Here is a 20,538-nt window from a genome sequence, read left to right on the forward strand (position 1 = left end):
CATAATGGAAAAGAATATGAAAAAGAATACATATATGTATGTGTGTATAACTGAGTCACTTTGCAGAAATTAACACAACACTGTAAATCAACTATACTTCAATAAAAACTTCTTTTTTTAAGTTAGCTATTGATACTATTTCATCCTTCAATATACAAGTCCCTGTGGGTTTGAGATGGATATTCTTTTTCATGTTAAAGATGCAGCTTTCCTGGTTTCTTAAGGTAATTTTTTTCTTAATTAGTGATGGATGTTGAATTTACTAAGTGCCTTTTCAGAATCAGTTGAGAGGATCATTTTTCCTTTTGACCTATTTCTGCACTGAGTTATGATTCTGTATTACATGTAATGATATGGATCTCAATGGGATGTGGCAGCTTTTCTCTTAATAAATTGTGCTTTGGTAGATATTACTTGAAATCTTGACTGGTCAGTTTCTCTCAAGAGGGATCTTTCACTTGTCAGCTTGAGGTAGACAAGCTGCCTGCCAGCATTCTGGCAGGTGTCTCGCCCCCCTCTTCACCTTGGCCAGTGTCTGGGGTCTGCCTGTTTTAATAGCACCACAAGATAATCTCCCCATCTCTGCCCTACTAGGAAAGTGGCTCCAGCCTGGCTGTAGGGCTGGGGGAAGCTCTGTAGGTCCAGCTGCTCGTTCTAGAGACCTCTAACACTGACTGTGCTTCTGCCCTCTCACCCCACCAGGGTCCCTGGTGCCTCCAATTCCAGAGCTGTTGGAAGATTCCACTTTCTTCTCAATAGTGACACCCCCTTCTCTCTGCAGCCACTTAAGTTTCAGCTTTCTTTTCCAAGACCAATACCCCTCGTGAGTCAGCCTCCCTTCTTCCAAAAGTAAGTCTCTCTTCCTTGTCTGCCACCAACTCTTCACCCATTCTCTTGATATTTTGACTTTATACCTTTTATCCATTCATTATCAACTTAGTGGTGACCAGAGAAGGAAGAGAGATGAACACTGTGATTCCCCCACGTTATATGAACGCACTACCATGAATTGGGCCCTTTATCAATATTAAATGATGCCCTTTGTCTCATTTAATGTCTTTTGCGTTGGATTCTACTTTTTCTGGTGTTAATAATGTGACTCTAGCTTTCTTTAGACTGGCATTTTCCTGCTGCATCTGAACCCCTCCATTTTCATATAAAATGTTTCCATCCCTGTGTTCTGGGTGGTCTTATAAACACAAATATGACTGACTAGGTTTTATGTGAGAATGAGAAATCTTTATTGTTGTCATTTTTTAAAATTATGGGGTTTAGCCTATTTCCAGTGATTTTTAATATTAACACAATCAATCCTACTTCTGCACTTCTGTCATCTTGCTCTACAATTTTGGCTATTTTTTCCTTGCTTTCCTTTCCTGTCTCTTTTGTTATATGAGCTGCATTTACTTTGCTTTTCTATTTTCCAGTGTTTTGAAAGATGTATGTCCCGTTTTTAATGCTTCATTGTATTTTTCTCTAATAGAGCAAATAAGCAGGAGGGACCTTCTGGTAAAGGATCTCCTGTGCTTTCCCTCTGCCCCTTCCCTCCCCCTCTTCCTCTATTACCAATTTCTCAGTCTGTGTTAATTTAACCTGGGATTTTGAATTTGATTGATGAAATTATTAATTTTTTCAACTGTATTGGGGTATAAATGATTACTTTTTACAGCTAATTTTTAAAGAAAACTATTGATATTAAGAGCTAAATGTATTAATTCTTTACACTCTGTGCTGTGTTCAATTCCAGTCACTCTCCTTTTATATTCAACTTCCCTTTCCCAAGTTCCTTCACACCATCACTCAGGTCACCGCTTTTATCTTCAGAAAACTTTTCGAAGAATGAGGTGGAAGGCTTTTCAAGCTTATCTTATAGTGCTTTTCTTTTGCCTTCACAGGCAAATTGTCTAACTACTAGGTATTGGAAGTAACAATTTTTTTTCCTGCAAAACTCTATGAATGATGATTTGTGTTTTCTAGCATTTACTGCTGCTACAAAGTCCTTGTCTGGCTTGAATTTGTAGAAAAACTGTTTTGTTTGCTTTATCCATCCTGGGTATATATAATACTTATAAAACGTTTGCATTTTACGTATAATGTTAAATGTTTGACCGACGCATGTTTGTATAGATAGATGATGGATGGATGGATGGATGGATGGATGGATGGATGGATGGATGGATGGGTTCACTGATGTAAGTTTTATTTTGTTGGGACTAAGCTGGCCTTTTGATCTGCCCACATGGCCATCTTTTATCTCTGGAAGTGTCTATTTAATGAAATCTTTGCCTATAGCTCTGTCCAATTTGTTTCAGGTTTCCTCTTCAGTAACATCGCAAACTATTCATTGCCTATGACTACTCTGTCTTCCATGTCATCTTCTCTCCCAACAGTTCAATCTTGTGGACCTTTACTTGAGAAGCCCAAGATCAGGCTCAAGTTTGTTCTGATTTTTATTTTCTATGTTGCTAGTTCTACTCTTGATTTCTGTCAGTGTAGTTTGCTAGGGCATTTTTAGATTCTCTACAGTACCGTCTTACCTCATCCATACCTGTTTTTGTCTTATCCTATTGTTTTTCTCATTTCATCGTATGGTCTTTTCATCCAAGCCAGTGCTCATCTCCTGAACTTCTGCTCAAATGTCCACTCTGGGGTTTCTTCGACCCCTCAATTCCCTCGTTACACTTGCTCTTCTTTTCTTCCACCCCAAATTGTAACTATATATTTGCTTATTTTTTGTTCATTATGTCCTCCACCAGACCAGAAGCTCCATGAGGGCAAGTGCTACATCTGGTTTACTTAGAGCCATGGCCTCAGCACCAGCAATGGCTGGCAAACAGTAGGTACTTAATAATTATCTGTTGAATGAGTCTATGTCTACATTACTCTGGCTTGGATTTCCTTTGGCCAAACTAACATTGTTTTGAGCCAGAGGTTCCCAAACTTGAGTCATTATAAGGATCACCTTTTTTCCATATTCATGTACCATTTGTACTATTTACTTAGTATTTGTCTTTAGATCAAGTCACATTTTCTATGGTCACTGCATATTCAAGCCTCATCCTAAGCAGTAAAATCTGTTAAATATAGATGATCTTCTAGTTCTATTTTTCTAAAATACATTAAAATAAACACAAAATTGTTTTAAAAAATGTAATTTTCATCCATGAATCACTTGCACACCAGAGATTATATGTGACTGCACTTTGGGAAACCCTTTCTAAAGAGCTCAGGCTGCTGCATTTTCTCAAGGCGCCCAGGTCTTCTTGCCTTTAGGCTTTGATTCTTCCCCTGTTATTCATTTGACAAGCATGAGTCATATGCTTTTTTGACTGCCTGTGGTGGTGTGGCCCAGTGACAAGGACTGAGACTCCACACTCAGCAAGAAAGACAGCATCCCTTCCTGATGGGGTTTGCAGACTCACTGGGGGAAAGGCAATAGATAAACAAACAAATATGCAAAAGAATTACAGGTTGTGCTCAGCGCGAGGAGGGAAATAAACCATGGGGTTTAGAGAGTGACATTTGAGAGTGGTGACATTTGAACAGAGACCTGAGGATGAGAAGGACTGAGCCATGGAAGAGTCAGGGGAGAGTGTTCTAGGCAGAAGGAGCAGAAAAGCCCTGGAGGCAGGAACGGGTAGGACTGAAGGATTTGAGAGTGTCTGCTATCTCATCTTGCAAGGTGTCCTGGATGCCTTCCAGAACCGAAGTGCAGAGCTGGACCATTCTACACCACAGCCTGGACAAGAATCCAGATTTGCACAGTTTGGGTGAGACCTGGACCCTGTAGAAGTGCTGTTGACTCAGTAACCATACATGCAGCTTGGCCCGGATGATATCTGAGCAGCTGACTCCCCAGTGCTTTGCTCAACAGCACTGCTCTCCTTACTCCCTGCGTGACCAGAAAGGCCATCCCCTGCTCACCCTTGCAACCACTGGGCTTCGTGTATTCTGATACACCTGCCTCTTCGGGAGACAAAAGGGAAAGAACTCCTGATGGTGGCTAACGTCTCCCAGGGAAGCAACGGAATTGTGGAGGACCAGGCAGGAGGTGTTGCCGCCAACAGCTGCAGTTGCATCACCTCCCACTAGGGGGCACTGTTATGCTGCAGGAAGCGGGGGCAGGCTTGTGTAGCTCAACCCTGCAAAATTTAGTACCCACAGGGACTCTGGAGTGTGAAATTGTAAAGCTTGGTGTTAAAAAATAAGATGAACTCACTGATTCATCCAGTCTTTGGCTGGGGTATTTGCAGATACCTGGGATGCATTCAGATCTGGTGGGGACTGACAGGTCCTTAGCATGGATCCAGGCACAGGTGGAAGGTGGGCCTCCGTGGACACTGCAGGCAGGGAACACTGGGAGGTGGAGGTGGAGGTGGAGACGCGCAGGTCTGGGGGACTAGCATCAGAAGGCCACTGGGTTGACGATCTCCGTCCTCGGCTGGTCAGTGTGGAAAAATTTATGTGTTTGGCAGCAGGATAATGAAGATGTTTCATGCTAACAGTTTCCTGTTCTCCATGGTGCGAGCTCATCTGCTGAGAGGGACAGAAAAGGGCTGGCTTTGATCATTTGCAGAGAATGGAAAAAAGGTCTGAGATAGTCATTGTGCAGAATGGGAGAGCGAGTTGGCCAGAGGAACATGGTGGAATTTGCTGGCTGTGCTGAGGCCCCCTTTGTGTCAAGAATAAGGTATTTGTAATGGAGCCATCCTGCCAGTTTCAGACATTCTCCAGCAGCACTTTCCCTTCTTCCCCTCCATCTGTTTTCACTTAGATTGACTTCAGGAGACTGCAAGGAGGATGAAGGCCCCCTAAGCCACCCCTTGGTACCACCCCTGGTAGCCTTGGGGCCACTTGGTGGAGCAAGCTGGCCCAGAATGGATGCTGGCAAGCGGAGTCTACCTAGAGAAAGATGCTGAGCCGCTCCTTGCAGCTCCGACCATGAACGAGGATGCTGTGGTGGGTCCTAAGCTGGCAGGGACCAATGTCAGAAGAGACTGGGTGAGAGGTTACCAGCTGGATTTGGTTATAGATTAGATGTGAGTGTTGCTGGGGCAACTGGTGGATGGTGGGGCCATTAAGTGAGACATAAAGATATAAGTGGTAAGTGCGGGAAAAATAACTGAAATACGTATGGAGAAGGACTGGTAAGAGGGGTAAGAAGGAAACCAAGACCTTGTGTTCTCAAAGCCAAGAAAGAACACATTCCTGAAGAAGTCGGGAGTGGGGCTTCCCTGGTGGCGCAGTGGTTGAGAATCTGCCTGCCAATGCAGGGGACACGGGTTCGAGCCCTGGTCTGGGAAGATCCCACGTGCCGCGGAGCAGCTGGGCCCGCGAGCCACAATTACTGAGCCTGCGCTCCACAACAAGAGAGGCCGTGATAGTGAGAGGCCTGCGCACCGCGATGAAGAGTGGCCCCCTCTCGCCGCAACTAGAGAAAGCCCTCGCACAGAAACGAGGACCCAACACAGCCATAAATAAATAAATAAATAAATAAAAAAGTAGGGAGTGGGCTAATGCCTCCGATGCCACAGAAAGTTAAAACAAGGCCAGGACAAAATGGCACCGGCATTTATGGGTTTGCTCAGAGAGAGCTGCTTTAGGGGGTGAGGAGGAAGGAGGCAGATGTGACAAGTTGAGGATGAATGTGAGGTGAGAAAGGAGAACCACTGAGCTTTATTTCATGAACTTTGGGAAGAAAAGGAGCTATATAGGGCTGTAGCAGGAGAGCATGAAGGGACAGATGACTGGCCTTTTGAACATGAGAAAGACAAACACTATGGCACAGTAACTATAGTTAATAAAACTCTATAGCATATTTGGAAGTTGCTAAGAGAGTAGCTCTAACAAGTTCTCATCGTGAGGAAAAAAGGTAACTGTGTGTAAGTCTGTGTGGTGATGGTGTTCACTAGACTTATAATGGTGATGATTTCACAATATATATGTATGTTGAATCATTACATTGTACACCTGAAACTAATATAATATTATGTCTTTTATATCTCAATTTTTAAAAATAACTGAATAAATGAAAGAACAACAAAAAAGAAAAGACTTCAATGAAAGGGGGAAAATTAAGTAGAGAAAGAGGAATCCATTGATGGCTGGGTACAGTGCTTTATGGTTTACATGGGCCCCTCATGTGTTCATCCAGCTTAGACCTCACAGCAGCCAGGGGAAGCCCACCTTATCACCATCCACCTGCTGCGCTGAGGAAACTGCTATGAAAGTCACAAGGCCAGGAAATGGAACAGCTGGGCCTCCAATCTGGGTTTTCTGAATTCACATCATCTACAGTCCGTCATCCAATATCCATTAGCCAATTCCATTTAGTGCATAAACAGTCACTGACTATGCAATTCATGCCAGGCTGGCCAGGACCTGGCTACTCAACCTGTGGGCCATGGACCAGCCTGTCAGCCTCACTGCAGAGCCTGTTAGAAATGCAGAATCTCGGCCCCCTCCCTAGACTTATAGCATCAGAATCTGCCTTTCCACAAGACCCCCAGGTGATACAAATGTGCCTCCAAGTGTGAGAAGGGCTGACTTAAGGGACCCACTCCCAGGGAAAAGGGAGCGTAGGCTTAGTGTGGGGAAGGAGCTAAGCCCAGACAGTGAGAGAAGGTGAGAGACCCAGAGTTACCCACAGAAGGTGCCCTGCTAGTGTCCCCATGGTCAGGCCAGACTAGCCTGATGGCACCTGAGAAACTGAGGTCCAGTTGCCTGGAAACTTATCAGAACTGTACGTGCAGCAGCAAAATCCATTCATTCAACACACCCACGGTCGCCCTTCCTCCTTTCCGAGCCAAGATTCTGGAGAGCAGAGCTGTGGATTCCTGGCCTTCCATATCTTTGCTTCTCACCCACACCCCATCTCCTCCAGACACATTTCCTCCCCCTCACTCCTCAAAACTGTTTCCATGCAGGCTATCTTCTCCCTAAACAATATCAATGGAGATTTTTTTAACATAGCTTTTTATTAGCTAGTTTTTTTAACTACAAAGAATGCATGCTCATGGCAAAGGAAAAGAAATCCAATGAGTGCAGAAAGATAAAGGTGAAAAAAAAGTCCATTATATACCACGGGCCATCCAGGTCCCCCAAGGTGATCACTGCTAACAGTTTACTGTGTATCTTTTTAGAGATGGTATATGCATATCCATACTGGCATCTGTGTGTATATTTTGTATGTAAATAGGTGCATATTGAACTCGCTGTTCTGCATCTTGCTTTTTTTTTCACTTAAGAATACATCTTGGACTCCTTTCTGTGTCAATATCTATAGAACCAGCTTATTTTTTTAACAGCCACAAAATAAGCTATTGTCTGGCTTTATTTAACCAGCTTCTTACAATAGACATGTAGGTTGTTCTGGTCTCTTTCTGCTACGAACAGTGTTTCAGTCACTAGGTCAATGCCAGCTGCTGTAACAAACAAACGCCAAGAGATAAGTGTATGTCTTGCTCACGGTAGTCCAAGGGGGTTGTTTTCCCAGTTATAAGGGGTCTTTGTGCCCCTTCTACCTTTTGGACCTTCTAGGGCCTCAGAGTTCTCTGCATTTAGCTAGTAGATGGAAAAGAAAATGAAAAGGACACACCTACTTTGTAAGCACCTGGGTCTGGAGGTAACACACATAGAACCAGCCACAGGGCCCCACCTGGATGCAGGGGGTGCTGGGAAATGTAGTCCATGGCTGGGCCACCGCCCTCTAGAGACAGAGCTACACTATGGAGTGAGGGGCAGGGATCTTTGGTGGACACCTCCCCATCTCTGCCACAAATGCTGCAACAAACGTTCTTGCACACAGGTCTTTACACACTTGCACAACTAAATTTCCAGAAGTGGAATTGCTGGGTTAAAGGGTATGTGCATTTTACATTTGGGTAGGTAATATCTAATTGTCCTCCTAAAGATGCATTGATTTACACTCCCTCCAATATTGGCAAGTACTTAGTTCTACACACTCTTGCCAGCAATAACTGTTATAATTGTTTAAAGTATATTTTCCAGTCTTATAGGTGAACAATATGATCTCATCTTAGTTTTAATTTGCATTTCTTTAATTTTAAGAGAGATGGAATATCTTTTCATGTATTTATTTCCCATAGGTAGCTCTTTTGCTATTAACTTTTCACAGCCTGCGTTCCTTTATTCTAGCAGCTGGCTCTTTTTCTTATTAATTTGCAAGAACTTTGAAAAAATACATAAAATATATAAACACATATATAGATATTAAAAATATATGAAATCATCCTTTGTTTCCCTATCTTATATGCTGCAAATATTTTTCCAGAGAGTTATTTTCCCTTTATTTTATTTATGGTATTTTTCCATCCCAGAGACTTCTATTTTTTATGTATCTAACTTTTCAGTCTTTTCCTCCATGAGTTTTGTCTCATGCTTAGAAAGGCTGTCCTCATGCCAAGATTAATTTTATATTCTCATGTTTTCTTCTAGTGCTAGAGTCACACTTGCTTGAATCCAGATTTTGCAACTTGCTGCATCGCTTTGATGACTGACTTTAGTTCCCTGTGTCCCAGATTCCTCAGCCCATAAACAGGAATAGTGAGAGTGCCGGCCTCGTGGAGTTAATGTGAAGGCTGAGGGAGGTGGTTCATACACAGAGCTGAGAACCGCATCTGGCCCTCGGTCACTGCGCAAGAAATGTTAGCTGTGAGCTTGTTTACATCGAAGGCATCAATGACCCCATCTCAATCAGCTCCGGCTGCTATAACAAAAATGCCATAGACCACAGAGCTTAAATGACAGAAAGCTATTTCTCACAGCCTGGAGGTTGGAAGTCCAAGATCAAGGTGCCAGCCAATTTGGTTCCCAGTGAGGACTCACTTCCTAGTTTATAGACGGATGCCTTCTTACTGTGTCCTTATGTGGCAGAGAGGGAGAGATCATCTCTCCCATGTCTCTTCTTATAAGGGCACTAAGGCCTCCACGCTCATGTCCTAATTACTCCCACAGGCCCCACCTCCAAATACCATCACACTGGGAGTTAGGGCATCAGCGTATGAATTTGGGGTGGGGATGGTGGGAACACAAACATTCAGTCTGTAGCAGACTATGTGTATGGCTGATGTATGCTGTGTGTATGCACCATAATGATTTAATATACGTTTACATTGTGAAATGATTTTCACAGTCAGGTTAATTAACATATCTATCACCTCACCTAGTTACCATTTTTGTATGTGTGTGGTGAGAACACTTTAGACCTACCCTCGTAACAGATTTCAAGTATACAACACAGTATTGTTAACTGTAGTCACCAGGCTATGCATTAGATCCCCAGAACTTATCCATCTTATAACTAAAAGTTCGTACCCTTTTTCCAACGTCTCCCCATTTCCTCACCCCCTACCCCAGCCCCTGGCAACCACCATTCTACTCTCTGGTTATATGAGTTCGACATACAGATTCCACCTGTAAGTGAAATCATGTAGATATCTGTCTTTCTGTGCTTGGCTTATTTCACTCAGCCATAAAAAAGGAAGGAACGCCTGCCATTTGTGACAACGTGGATGAACCCACGGGACATTATGCGAAGTGAAGTAAGCTGTGTGCCCATTTCTTCTGATTAGCAAGTGGCAGAACTCAAACTCAGGTCTCTTTGATTCCAAATCCCATGCTCACAACCAGCTGCTAAAGTAGCCCACTGCCCTCCGAACATCTCTAGGATATATCAGGCAAGGAGGATCCCTTTCTTGTCTCCATCGGTCACATGGCAGGACTCAAGACAAATTCCATAATGCACAAAGTATGGGTGAAAGAATAGGTGTCACTGGGGGGACTTCCCTGGTGGTCCAGTGGTAAAGAATCCACCTTACAGTACAGGGGACGCGGGTTCGACCCCTGGTCAGGGAACTACGATCCCATAGGCTGCAGGGCAACTAAGCCCGTGCACCGCAACTACTGAACTCGCGCCTCTCAACTAGAGAGCCCGCGTGCCGCAAACTACAGAGCCTGCATGCCACAACAAGAGAAGAGAAAACCCGCATGCCACAACTAGAGAGAAACTCGAGCAATGCAACGAAGAGCCCACGCGCCATAACATAAGATCCCGCATGCCTCAATGAAGATCTCGCGTGCCGCAACTAAGACCCGACACAGCCAAAAATAAAATAAATAAATAAATAATAAATCTTAAAAAAAAAAATGAATAAGCGTCACTGGGGAAACTTGCAGTAGAAGAGGGAGGCAAGGGGTTACTCTGTCTTCTCACCATCACCCTGGGGGACATACCAGAGCCTGGACCAGCTGTGGGTTTACGCTCCAGGGAAGGGACTCTGCCCCGACACCTACATCAACTTCCCTTCTTATAGGGCAGGGGTGAGAACAGCCTTGTCAGCTGGGGGGACAATCAAACTACTAGGCTACCAGGCAAGCTGGGCTGAGGTGCCAGCTGTGTACAGAAGTTATCTGGGAAAGCCAGCTGCCCAGCCCCTGGGGGCCTTGATGACTGTCAGAGACTGGGTTCAGGCATGGCCCCTCCTGGCAGAGGAGGAAGCCACCAGCCCTAGTGGGAAGCCAAGTTCAGTGCAGCCCCTCACACTGAGAAAAGGGAATCCCCTTACCCCTGGGGTTTACAAGACTGTTAACTCCTTGAGGACAGAGACTACACCATGCCTGTCTTTGTATCCTGGCATACAGCAGGTGCTCAATAAATCCTTGTCCAAAGAATACATGAATGCGTACCAAGCACAGGACAGGCCTTGTTGATAGAGATGTGCCAGTGGTGATCGCTGCCTTCCGTGACCTAACACTCTAGGGTGATGACAGATGCAGATAATGTGTAAAAAAATGGGATGTGTCTGTAGTGACTACCATGGAGTCACAAGGGTAACAAATTGCCTAACTCCTGGGAAGGGGGAAATAATAAGGGCACAGTCAGGGAAGGCTCCCTGGTGGAGGTGATGATGAGCTAAGAGCTGAGAGATGAAGAAGTTCTGCCTGATAGGCTACAGAGCCTTCCCCCAGAGGGCAAAACATGTCAGAGGTCCCTTAGCATGAAAAATGCAGTTTCGTGGGAGAACCCTGAATAGTCCAGTCTGGCCAGAGCCCAGGGCGGCTGTGGGCCAGATCAAGATGAGCCACATAAATCCTGTTTAGGCCTCTATCCTGTGAGCAGTGAAGAATTATTGATGGGGTTCAGGCTGGGACTCAGCGGTTTCCTCCTGGGTCACATCAATGTAAGGATCTGGGGCTGTGGACTTGGAAGGAGGAGTTGCCAAGATGCTAGAGGGGCCTCATTTCTACCCTCACAGGTGCTGTGCCTGCGCGCAGCCAGCATGTAGCAGGTGAGCAGGTTTAGCAGGTTTAGTTTTGTTTTGTTTTGTTTTGTTTTAACATCTTTATTGGAGTACAATTGCTTTACAATGGTGTGTTAGTTTCTGCTGTATAACAAAGTGAATCAGTTATACATATACATATGTCCCCATATCTCCTCCCTCTTGCGTCTCCCTCCCACCCTCCCTATCCCACCCCTCTAGGTTTAGTTTTAAGAACCAGTTTCTTGCAAGAAAGTCTTTTCCCCCCTCTTCCGCTCCTAATTATCCCTCTGGAGACTGCAATGATTTTTTTTTCAAGGAGCCTGGTTGCGCAGCTAGGACCTAATAAATCACTGAAGTCCCCCAGGCAGCCAGACCTTTTAGAACACATACACAGAGTGTACAGATTTAGCAGGAAATGAAATCTTCCAGAGAACCCTCTCAGTGATAATCAGGGGTGTGCCGGCCCTGCTCAGAGGCCCCACACAGGACATCCCTCTGTGGACAGTGGAGCCACAGGAACTGCCTCTGTCCCACTGGGTGGGTCAGAAAATGCCATTTCCCGAGAGCCTCAAGCTGACAAGTGAGTGTTTGGATTTTGTGTGTGTGTGTCTTTTTCGGTAAGGGCTGCAGAAGTCTGTGATTTTTCCATTAGGGAGAAGATAAAATACGGACTTTCGTGCACACATCTCCACCGGCACACACAAATATGCTTCTTCCTCGTTGTTCCCAGACTTGGGAACAAAAACCTTGCCTTTCTATTTTTTCTCTTCAGCAAATATTGACTACGCCCCTACTAAGTGCCAGCCATCTCCTAGGTGCTGAGAGCACAGCCATGAACAAGACAGACACCAACACTCTTCTTCTGGAACTTCCAGTCTATGGTTGGGGGCAGGGGTGGGCAGAGACATCATCAAATAAATATATAACATCTTAGGTAGTAATGAGCACTATCATGTTACTTATGAGGGTGCGTTTTATTAAGGCTGTGCTTCCCAAGCGTTTCTGATCATGAGTCCTGGGGCAGGGGGCTTGTTAGAAATGTAGGCTACTGGGCTGCACCCCAAACCTGCTGAAGCTGAATGTACTGGGACTCTTTAAGGCGCACCCCCAGGTGATACTCCTGAGCTACCATATTGAAGGCTACGTGCCTAAAGGAACATGGAGTCCTCAACCGTGGTTCTTAGCCCTGGGGGGCCCACCGGGATCATCTGAGGAGCTTTAAAGTCGCAGGTACCAAGGCCTCCGTGCCCACCCAGAGATTCTTATTTAATTAGTCTGCTGTGGGGTTATTTACATATTTCCAAAGCCCTCCAGGTGGTCCCAGAGTCCAGCTTGACTTCCCCAACTCCTCCTTTCCCAGCCACACTACAGATGACCACAGCCCTGTCCTCTTTCAACATTGGAGGCAGCCTTGGGCAAAGGACAGAGTGCAGATGGCAAAACAGAAATGGTACAAGATGTGTTCCTTTCAATCTCATTTTACCTTCGTATATTGGGAGGTTTTGATTGAAGCAGAGCTTGGATTCCCCTCAGCCTGTGAACCTGAGCACGTGTGGCCATGATGAAATTTTTAAAATGGCACAGCGATCCCCTCGCCCCAGGACTATCTGCTGGAACCTTCCTCTGCCCAAGGCCAGAATGCCAAGAAAAGGCCAAGCTTCATAAAGCAAACACTGGTAACTTCTGAGGACTAGAGGTAACCTCTGAATAGGCACCTACCTTTGACACTGGATCTTTGATCAATTTATTGAGCGCCTATGTCATGCTAGGTATTGTGCTAGGAAGGCAAAAAAGAATGAGAAACACACCCAAGATGCTGATGATCTGTTGAAATAAATGGATGCATACCTAGTAAGTTCTACACAATGGGGTGAGGTCTTAGTAGTTGGATGCAGGAAGTGCCAAGAAATTACAAGAAAGGGTTCACAGAGGATATGACTATTCCTTTGGACTTGGAAACATGAGTAGACATTTACCAGGGTGAAAGAGACAAGAGAGATGACCAAGAGTCTTAAAAAATAAAAAAAAAAACTCAGCAAGTGCAAAACATACGTAAGAGCAGGATGTGTTTGGGGAGTGGATTTTGTGTTCGGCATAATATAAGCATCAGATTGCCAGGAGGTGGCAAGAGATAAATTCTGGAAAGGTAGGCAGCAGCCTTGAGTACCAGGTCAAGGAATGTGGGCTTTCTTCAAAAGAATAACTGATGGTTGACAAGATTGGATTTGCTTGAGAAGCAGTTCCCTGGTGGACACAGACTGCAGAATAAATTGAAAGGGAGAAGAGAGTAGAAGCATGGAGGTCAGAGAGAAATCTGTTGTCAGAGGAACAGAGAGCCTGAGGTGTATGAGTGCTGGGGGAGGGGGAGGGGGAAACTTGAGAACTTACAAGAACGACAGACATTAGATGTGAGAAGGAGTCAAGAATGACTCTGACGTTTTTTCTGCTTTGTGAGTGGATTCACAGTGATATCACCTACACAAACAGGCAAAAGAGAGAAGTAAGCTTGGAAGGAAAATGGGGAGTTCAGTTGTTGAGGTGAGGTGTCAAGTCCACAGACAGTTGGACGTTCCAGGCCAGAGTGTGGGAAAGCTGGAGCTGCAGCTACAGGCTCGTGAGGAGTCAACAGCTCCTGGGCGGTGCTAATGGCTGGGGAAGGAATGAGGTCATCCAGGAAGAGCATGTAGAATAAGAGAAGTGGGAGATAGACTCCTGGGAAGGTTCCCAGTGGTTTGGAGAGAGTTGAGAATGTGACAAGGGATGAGGGCTTTGTTGCGTAACTGGATTAAGTTGTTGGCTTCATGTAACCTCCGAAATACTGATGGAGACTTTACTTGTGCCACGGCTGTGGTAGACTTTGCAGATGTAGATGCAAATAAGGTGCACCTGCCCTCCCTCATGGAGTTCATAATCAAGTAGGGGTGAGTGTAGCTTCCACAGAGAGGAAGCCAAGTTGCGTAAGACACGTTGGAGTTCTTGGGTTGCAAACAACAGAAACGGACTCTGACTAATTTAAAGTAGTCCAGAAACAAACAAACCAACAAATTAGAAGGATGTGCAGTAACTCACAGAATACAGAGGAAAGTGGGAAAACCAGGTCTCAGAAAGGGCAAGAACCCAGAGAGCTGAAGGGATTTGGTAAAAGAAATCGATAGGGAGGCTATTCCATGCTCTGTGTCTGGTTGGAAGATTCAGTCCACTTTCAGTCTTTATGATACATTTTTGCTTTCTGACACAATTGGCACTAATTAGCCTAACTTCAGTCATGCACTCTCCCCTTGGCCCGCTAAGATTTTATCTAAAGCAGGAGTGGTGGTTCCTTAAAAAAATCTGGGAGCTGTTACCAGATGTGGTGGAAATTGTTGCTGAGCAGGTTAAAATAACAGATGGGAGGTAAGTCCAAAGGATGAGTGTTAGACCATTCTTTCAGTAATTTTTGCAGAGCTACACAGAAAAGAAAGGACGCTGAAGCTTAAAAGGGTTACAGGGTGAGAGAAAAGTTCAGCTGTTTGTTAGCAGCTGGAAACAAATCAGCAAAATTTGAACAATGACATGAGGAGGAAAAATGAGCCTTAAGGAAAAGCCTAATGCCCCCTTCCCACCACAGAGCAGGGAGGTGTGTGTCCATATGGTCTCCTTGTACATTATCATCTCACAGGCCTCCTGTACTCTATTCCAGTGACCTAATGAGAAATAAATATATAGGGGTGTCCTTTGGTGGGATAGAGAAAATTTGCAGTACACGTTTGACTCACGACGCGATGACCTTGGTGTGATGTTATTTACAGTCTGGTGTTTGTATCTTTCTTAGTATTTGTAATTTGATTTTGTAGCTGATATGCCAATTAGGAATTAGAAGGGTGGAACTTCACTTCAGTTCACAGCTGGGGGAAAGATGTGACACTCTGACGATCACTGGAATTGGTCAGAATTTCCCAAACTGGTAACAGAAAGAGGTGTCAATTGGTGCTCCTAGCAAAAGTTCACAGCTCCTTGGCCAGATAAGCTTTGGAAATGCTGCACCTTCAATTCCTCTCTTGGATGTTCTTTAGCGTATTAAAGGATATTGCAAAGAGGGACTTCCGGGCTTCCCCGGTGGCGCAGTGGTTGAGAATCTGCCTGCTAATGCAGGGGACACGGGTTCAAGCCCTGGTCTGGGAAGATCCCACGTGCCACGGAGCAACTAAGCCCGTGAGCCACAACTACTGAGCCTGTGCGTCTGGAGCCTATGCTCCGCAACAAGAGAGGCTGCGATAGTGAGAAGCCCGCGCACCGCGATGAAGAGTGGCCCCCGCTTGCCACAACTAGAGAAAGCCCTCGCACAGAAACGAAGACCCAACACAGCCAAAAGTAAAAGAAAAAAAAAAGCATCAGCCTCAAATCCAACACATTCCTTTCTAAAAAAAAAGAGGGACTTCCTTGCTGGTCCGGTGGTAAAGAATCTGCCTTACAATTCAGGGCACTTGGGTTCAACCCCTGGTCAGGGAACTAAGATCCCACATGCCACGGGGCAACTAAGCCTGCGTGCCACAACTACAGAGCCCATGCGCCCTGTGCACCACAACTAGAGAGAAACCCGCGTGCCACGACTAGAGAGAAGCCTGCGCACCACAACAAAGAGCCCGTACACTGCAACAAAAGATCCCGCATGCCTCAATGAAGATCCCGCGTGCTGCAACTAAGACCCGATGCGGCCAAAAATAAATAAAATACATACATAAATAATAAATAAACATTTTTTAAAAAAGGATATTGTGAAGAAATCTGTTTAATGGCTTATCAGGTCAACTTTTTGTGTGTTGATATCAATAACCCCCATGAAGTTTGGAAAGTCCTTAAGTTTAAATGCACTGTCACATATATGTAGTTTCATCTACTCTTGTCATAAAGGCCAAAACCTCATTACAACGTATGCCAAGGTCGTAAAATATTACAGGCAGATGTCTAAGAAAATCCAGCCAAAGAATTCTATTCAAGTACACCTGTGATTATTTGCCAAGAATGATATCCAACTTAAAAAATGGCCTTCTCAGTAGTAATAAATACTTTAGAAGTTTCAACCCATAAGGGTGCATTATAAACTCTGGGCCTAGAAGCAAAATATCAGTCGTATCAGCTTATCAGCTGCAAAGAGAATCTGAAGATTCAAGGGGATAATGGGTAGATTTGCCGGGAAGGCAGTAGGGGAAGGGATCTGACAGCACAGGTGGGCAGGTGAGCCCTTGCCTACCTTGTCTTCTGAGATTAGTGGGAGGGGTTCAAGATGGATAATAGTCACTTTCAAGGTGAAGGAGAGGAAGACTGAAGGAGTGGAGGTGTGGAAGCTTATCCTTTTCTAGAGTAGTGGGAGACTAGTTGTGTGTTAGGGTGGTTGAGTATGGTTGAGAGTTTATGGTGAGAGTTTGGAACACTTACTATGAGGAGTGATGGGGGTGCCGTAAAGACAAAAATAAAAGATTATTGAGCAGTGTTGAGGGCTCAATTTAAGCTAGAATTAATAAATATATAAAGGAGAAGCAATCCTTTGTCAGGATCAGCAATTTCCTCTACTGCTGTTTGGCAACCCAAAGACAGAGTTAGAAAAGACGAAAAGTCGGCAAGATGCATTATTAGAGATTGGAAGAGCAAGTATTACAAAGAAATCAATGATGATGATGATGGCGATGGTGCTTAGGGTTAGGGTTAGGGTTAGATGTGAAGATGATGCTATTGAAATGATTGTTCACTGGGTCCACAGTAGGTTTAGAAGAAAGTGAAATCAAGAATATCACAGATGAGTCTGAAGATCGGGGATCAATACAATGAATTTGAAACCGTGGTAAAGGCAGAAGGAAAGAAGATTGTACTCTGTGTTTGTTTCCTGTGGCCGCCATGACAAATGACCACAAAATGGATGTCTTAAAACAATGGAGATTTATTCCTTCACAGTTTTGAAGGCCAGAATTCTGAAACCAAATTGTCAGCAGGGTTGGTTCCTCCTGGAGGCTCTGAGCAAGAATCTGATCCATGCTTCTCTCCTGGCTTCTGGAGGCTGCCAACAACGCTTGTCATTTCTTGGCTTGTAGACGTGTCACTGCGTGCCCTGTCTTCATCATCACATTGCCTCCTTCTCTGTGTATCTCTTCTCTCCTCCTCTTCTTTCCTAAGGATGTTCCTGACAAGGAACCCTAATCCAGGATGACCTCATCTTGAGATCCTTAACTTAACTTCCATCTGCCAAGACTCTTTTTCCAAATAAGGTCACATTCATAGGTTCCGGGTGGAGGTATCTTTTGGAGGATCATCATTCAACCCACAACATAGTCCTAGAGTGGAATTTCAGTGTGAACCTTTTCAGAATTAGGGCAATGCCAAGGACAAGACCTAAGGTATGGCCACGAGAAAGAGTTGCTAAAAGGAAGAGAAAAAGGAGATATTTGGTCAAAGAACTGTAAGGCCAGGTTACTGAAGAGAGATGACGATAGGGGCTGGGACGAAGAAGACCAGGTACCAGGCGCCTCTATTCCAGAGGACTGTGAAGATGCATTCTGTGGGTGTTGGGAAGCCATAGTGTTAAGAGTGGGGGAAGGAGGCTGTGTTGGTGGTTCTCACCCCTACCTTCACATTGGAATCATCTGAGTAGCTTCACAAAGGAACCCACCCCCAAATATTTGTAATAAGTTGCTCTAGGATGGGGCTCAGACATTTGTGGGGGTTTTTTTCTTAACTTTCTTGGGTGATCTAATGAACAGCCAGGATTAAGAAAAACTAGTTAAGGGTAAAACACAACCTTCAGAGAGAAGTAGCAGACTTCCCGGGTGGCGCAGTGGCTAAGAATCCACCTGCCAATGCAGGGGACGCGGGTTTGATCCCTGGTTCGGGAAGATCCCACATGCCGTGGAGCAACTAAGCCCGCGCGCCACAGCTACTGAGCCTGCGCTCTAGAGCCCGCGAGCCACAACTACTGAAGCCCGTGCACCTAGAGCCCGTGCTCCGCAACAAGAGAAGCCACCGCAACGAGAAGCCCGCGCACCGCAACTAGACAAAGCCGGCGCCCAGCAACGAAGACCAAACGCAGCCAAAAATAAAAACAAAATTTTAATTTTATTTAAGAAAAATGTAGTGACTGGGAGCCAGAGGTGTTCCCCTTCACAAGGGCCTGAAAGAGACACACCTGAGAAAGAGACATTAGCGTTTCCCACCATCCTCCCTTAAACCTTAAGCAGAACCAGGAAACTAAAAAAGTAAGGGAGCAAGAGGTTGCATTAGGGCTTCTGACTGAGGTCCCAACTAGCCTGCAGTTCTGTGTTTCTTCAGTCTTATACCAAGGAGGAAAAGACATCAGAACTCATTTCTAAAACACATGTTATTCCTACAAAGCATGCCCTTCCTCCCCCCAAAAGATTTTCTTAATATATTTAGAGAAGTATCTTTTGCTAGAACAATATTCGGTGGCTTCCTTTGTATTTTTTGAATATGTAACAAACACAATAAAAATTTCAAGCAGCGTAAAAGATTGCACAATAAAAAGTAATTCTCATTTATCCCTGACCCCCTTGCTCTGCTCCCACTCAAGTCCCCTCCCCAGAAGCAATTACTTTTATTGGTTTCTTGGTATCTTTCCTGAGATAAACAAGTTGTATCTTGCTTTTCTTCATTTAAGCACTAAATCTTGGAAATCATTCCATAACAGTACACGCAGATCTACCTAACTCTATTAATTGGCTATTCCATCATTTATTTATTTCACACTGATGGACATTTAGGTTGGTTCTTGTCTTAAAGCAAACTGTTAAAGACCTAAAAAAAAAAGTCAACGAGAGTTAAAGTGGGTTCTTCATCAGATGAGAGCAGGTGAGCCTCAAATGTCCCGTTGGTGAGGGGCGGGTGCTTCACTAGGGAGCTGGGTGGAGGGAAGTGATCTCCTCCAAGCCCCCAGCAGAGCCCTGGCTGATCATGTGCGTTTCTGCCCCGCAGGAGCCTGATGCCCCGGACCCTCGAGAGCCAGATCACACTGGAGAAGACCCCCAGCTACTTCGTCACTCAAGAGGCCCCTCGCCGGATCTTCAACATGTCCCGAGACACCAAGCTGATAGTGGTCGTGCGGAACCCCGTGACCCGCGCCATCTCCGATTACACGCAGACGCTCTCCAAGAAGCCGGACATCCCTACCTTCGAGGGCCTCTCCTTCCGCAACCGCACGCTGGGCCTGGTGGATGTGTCCTGGAACGCCATCCGCATAGGCATGTACGCGCTGCACCTGGAGAGCTGGCTGCGCTACTTCCCGCTGGCCCAGATCCACTTCGTCAGCGGCGAGCGGCTCATCACTGACCCAGCCGGCGAGATGGGGCGGGTCCAGGACTTCCTGGGCATTAAGAGGCTCATCACGGACAAGCACTTCTACTTCAACAAGACCAAAGGATTCCCTTGCTTGAAAAAAACAGAATCGAGCCTCCTGCCTCGATGCCTGGGCAAATCGAAAGGCAGAACTCATGTACAGATCGATCCGGAAGTGATAGACCAGCTCCGGGAATTTTATAGACCTTATAATATTAAATTTTATGAAACTGTTGGGCAGGACTTCAGGTGGGAATGAGCCAGCGAGATGCAAGGGCTCTTCCACTTGTCTCTTCCGCGAGGTTTGCCCTGAGAGCCCTTGACCCTCTGCCCCCAGGGAACCCAGGCTCCAACCCCTGTTCCCATCTCAGATTTCATCATCCTGGAACCGGGGAGCCCAGCTAAGGCCAAGAGACCAGAGGGGTCCCTGCCACTAGCCCTCCCAGTCTGTCCATGCAAAGCTGACCGGCTTCTGGCATGTCCGGTCAATTCTGAATTGTTTCCCTTCAGCCCTTAAGAGGCCTTGGGAAATTGCTTCAGGAAGAGTGGGAGTGCATCTTCCAATTACGATACATATTATAAGGGACGATGGTCTGTTGCTATGAACACAGCAGTCTGTCCCTGTCACCGTCCACCCCGGGGTGGGTTTGTTAATTTCGAGTGGCATGTACCTCCCCTCTCAGCTTAAGTCTCCGAGCCACCCTGGGTGACGGATGGGGGACCAGCCTCGTCCTCCTGACCTTAGCAGCTCGTGGCGAGATTACAGAGCTGGAAGTGTCCCCCTGGCCACTCCTAGGAGACAGACCCTTCGCTGATGAAATAAACCAGTGATTTCAAAGCCTGTGGTCTCAACGCTGCTTGAACTGTCTTTGAAAACCACTCTGTGACTCTCCCTGCTCCCTGTGGACAAAAGCACATAATTCTGCTGTTACGGGTACTT

At 45.5% G+C, this 20,538-nt stretch overlaps 1 protein-coding gene across 1 annotated transcript in view; it reads left to right on the plus strand.

Annotated features, from left to right (window-relative positions):
* The window catches only part of HS3ST2 (heparan sulfate-glucosamine 3-sulfotransferase 2), a 90,260-nt gene extending 70,403 nt beyond the window's left edge, over window positions 1–19,857 (plus strand). The window contains exon 2 of the mRNA XM_068524307.1: window positions 19,239–19,857. Coding sequence (XP_068380408.1) covers window positions 19,239–19,857 — 619 coding nt within the window. The remainder of the gene's footprint in view (window positions 1–19,238) is intronic.
* The last annotated feature ends 681 nt before the right edge of the window (window positions 19,858–20,538 follow it).

This window comes from Eschrichtius robustus, chromosome 16, assembly GCF_028021215.1.
Source record: "Eschrichtius robustus isolate mEscRob2 chromosome 16, mEscRob2.pri, whole genome shotgun sequence".
NCBI lineage: Eukaryota > Metazoa > Chordata > Mammalia > Artiodactyla > Eschrichtiidae > Eschrichtius > Eschrichtius robustus.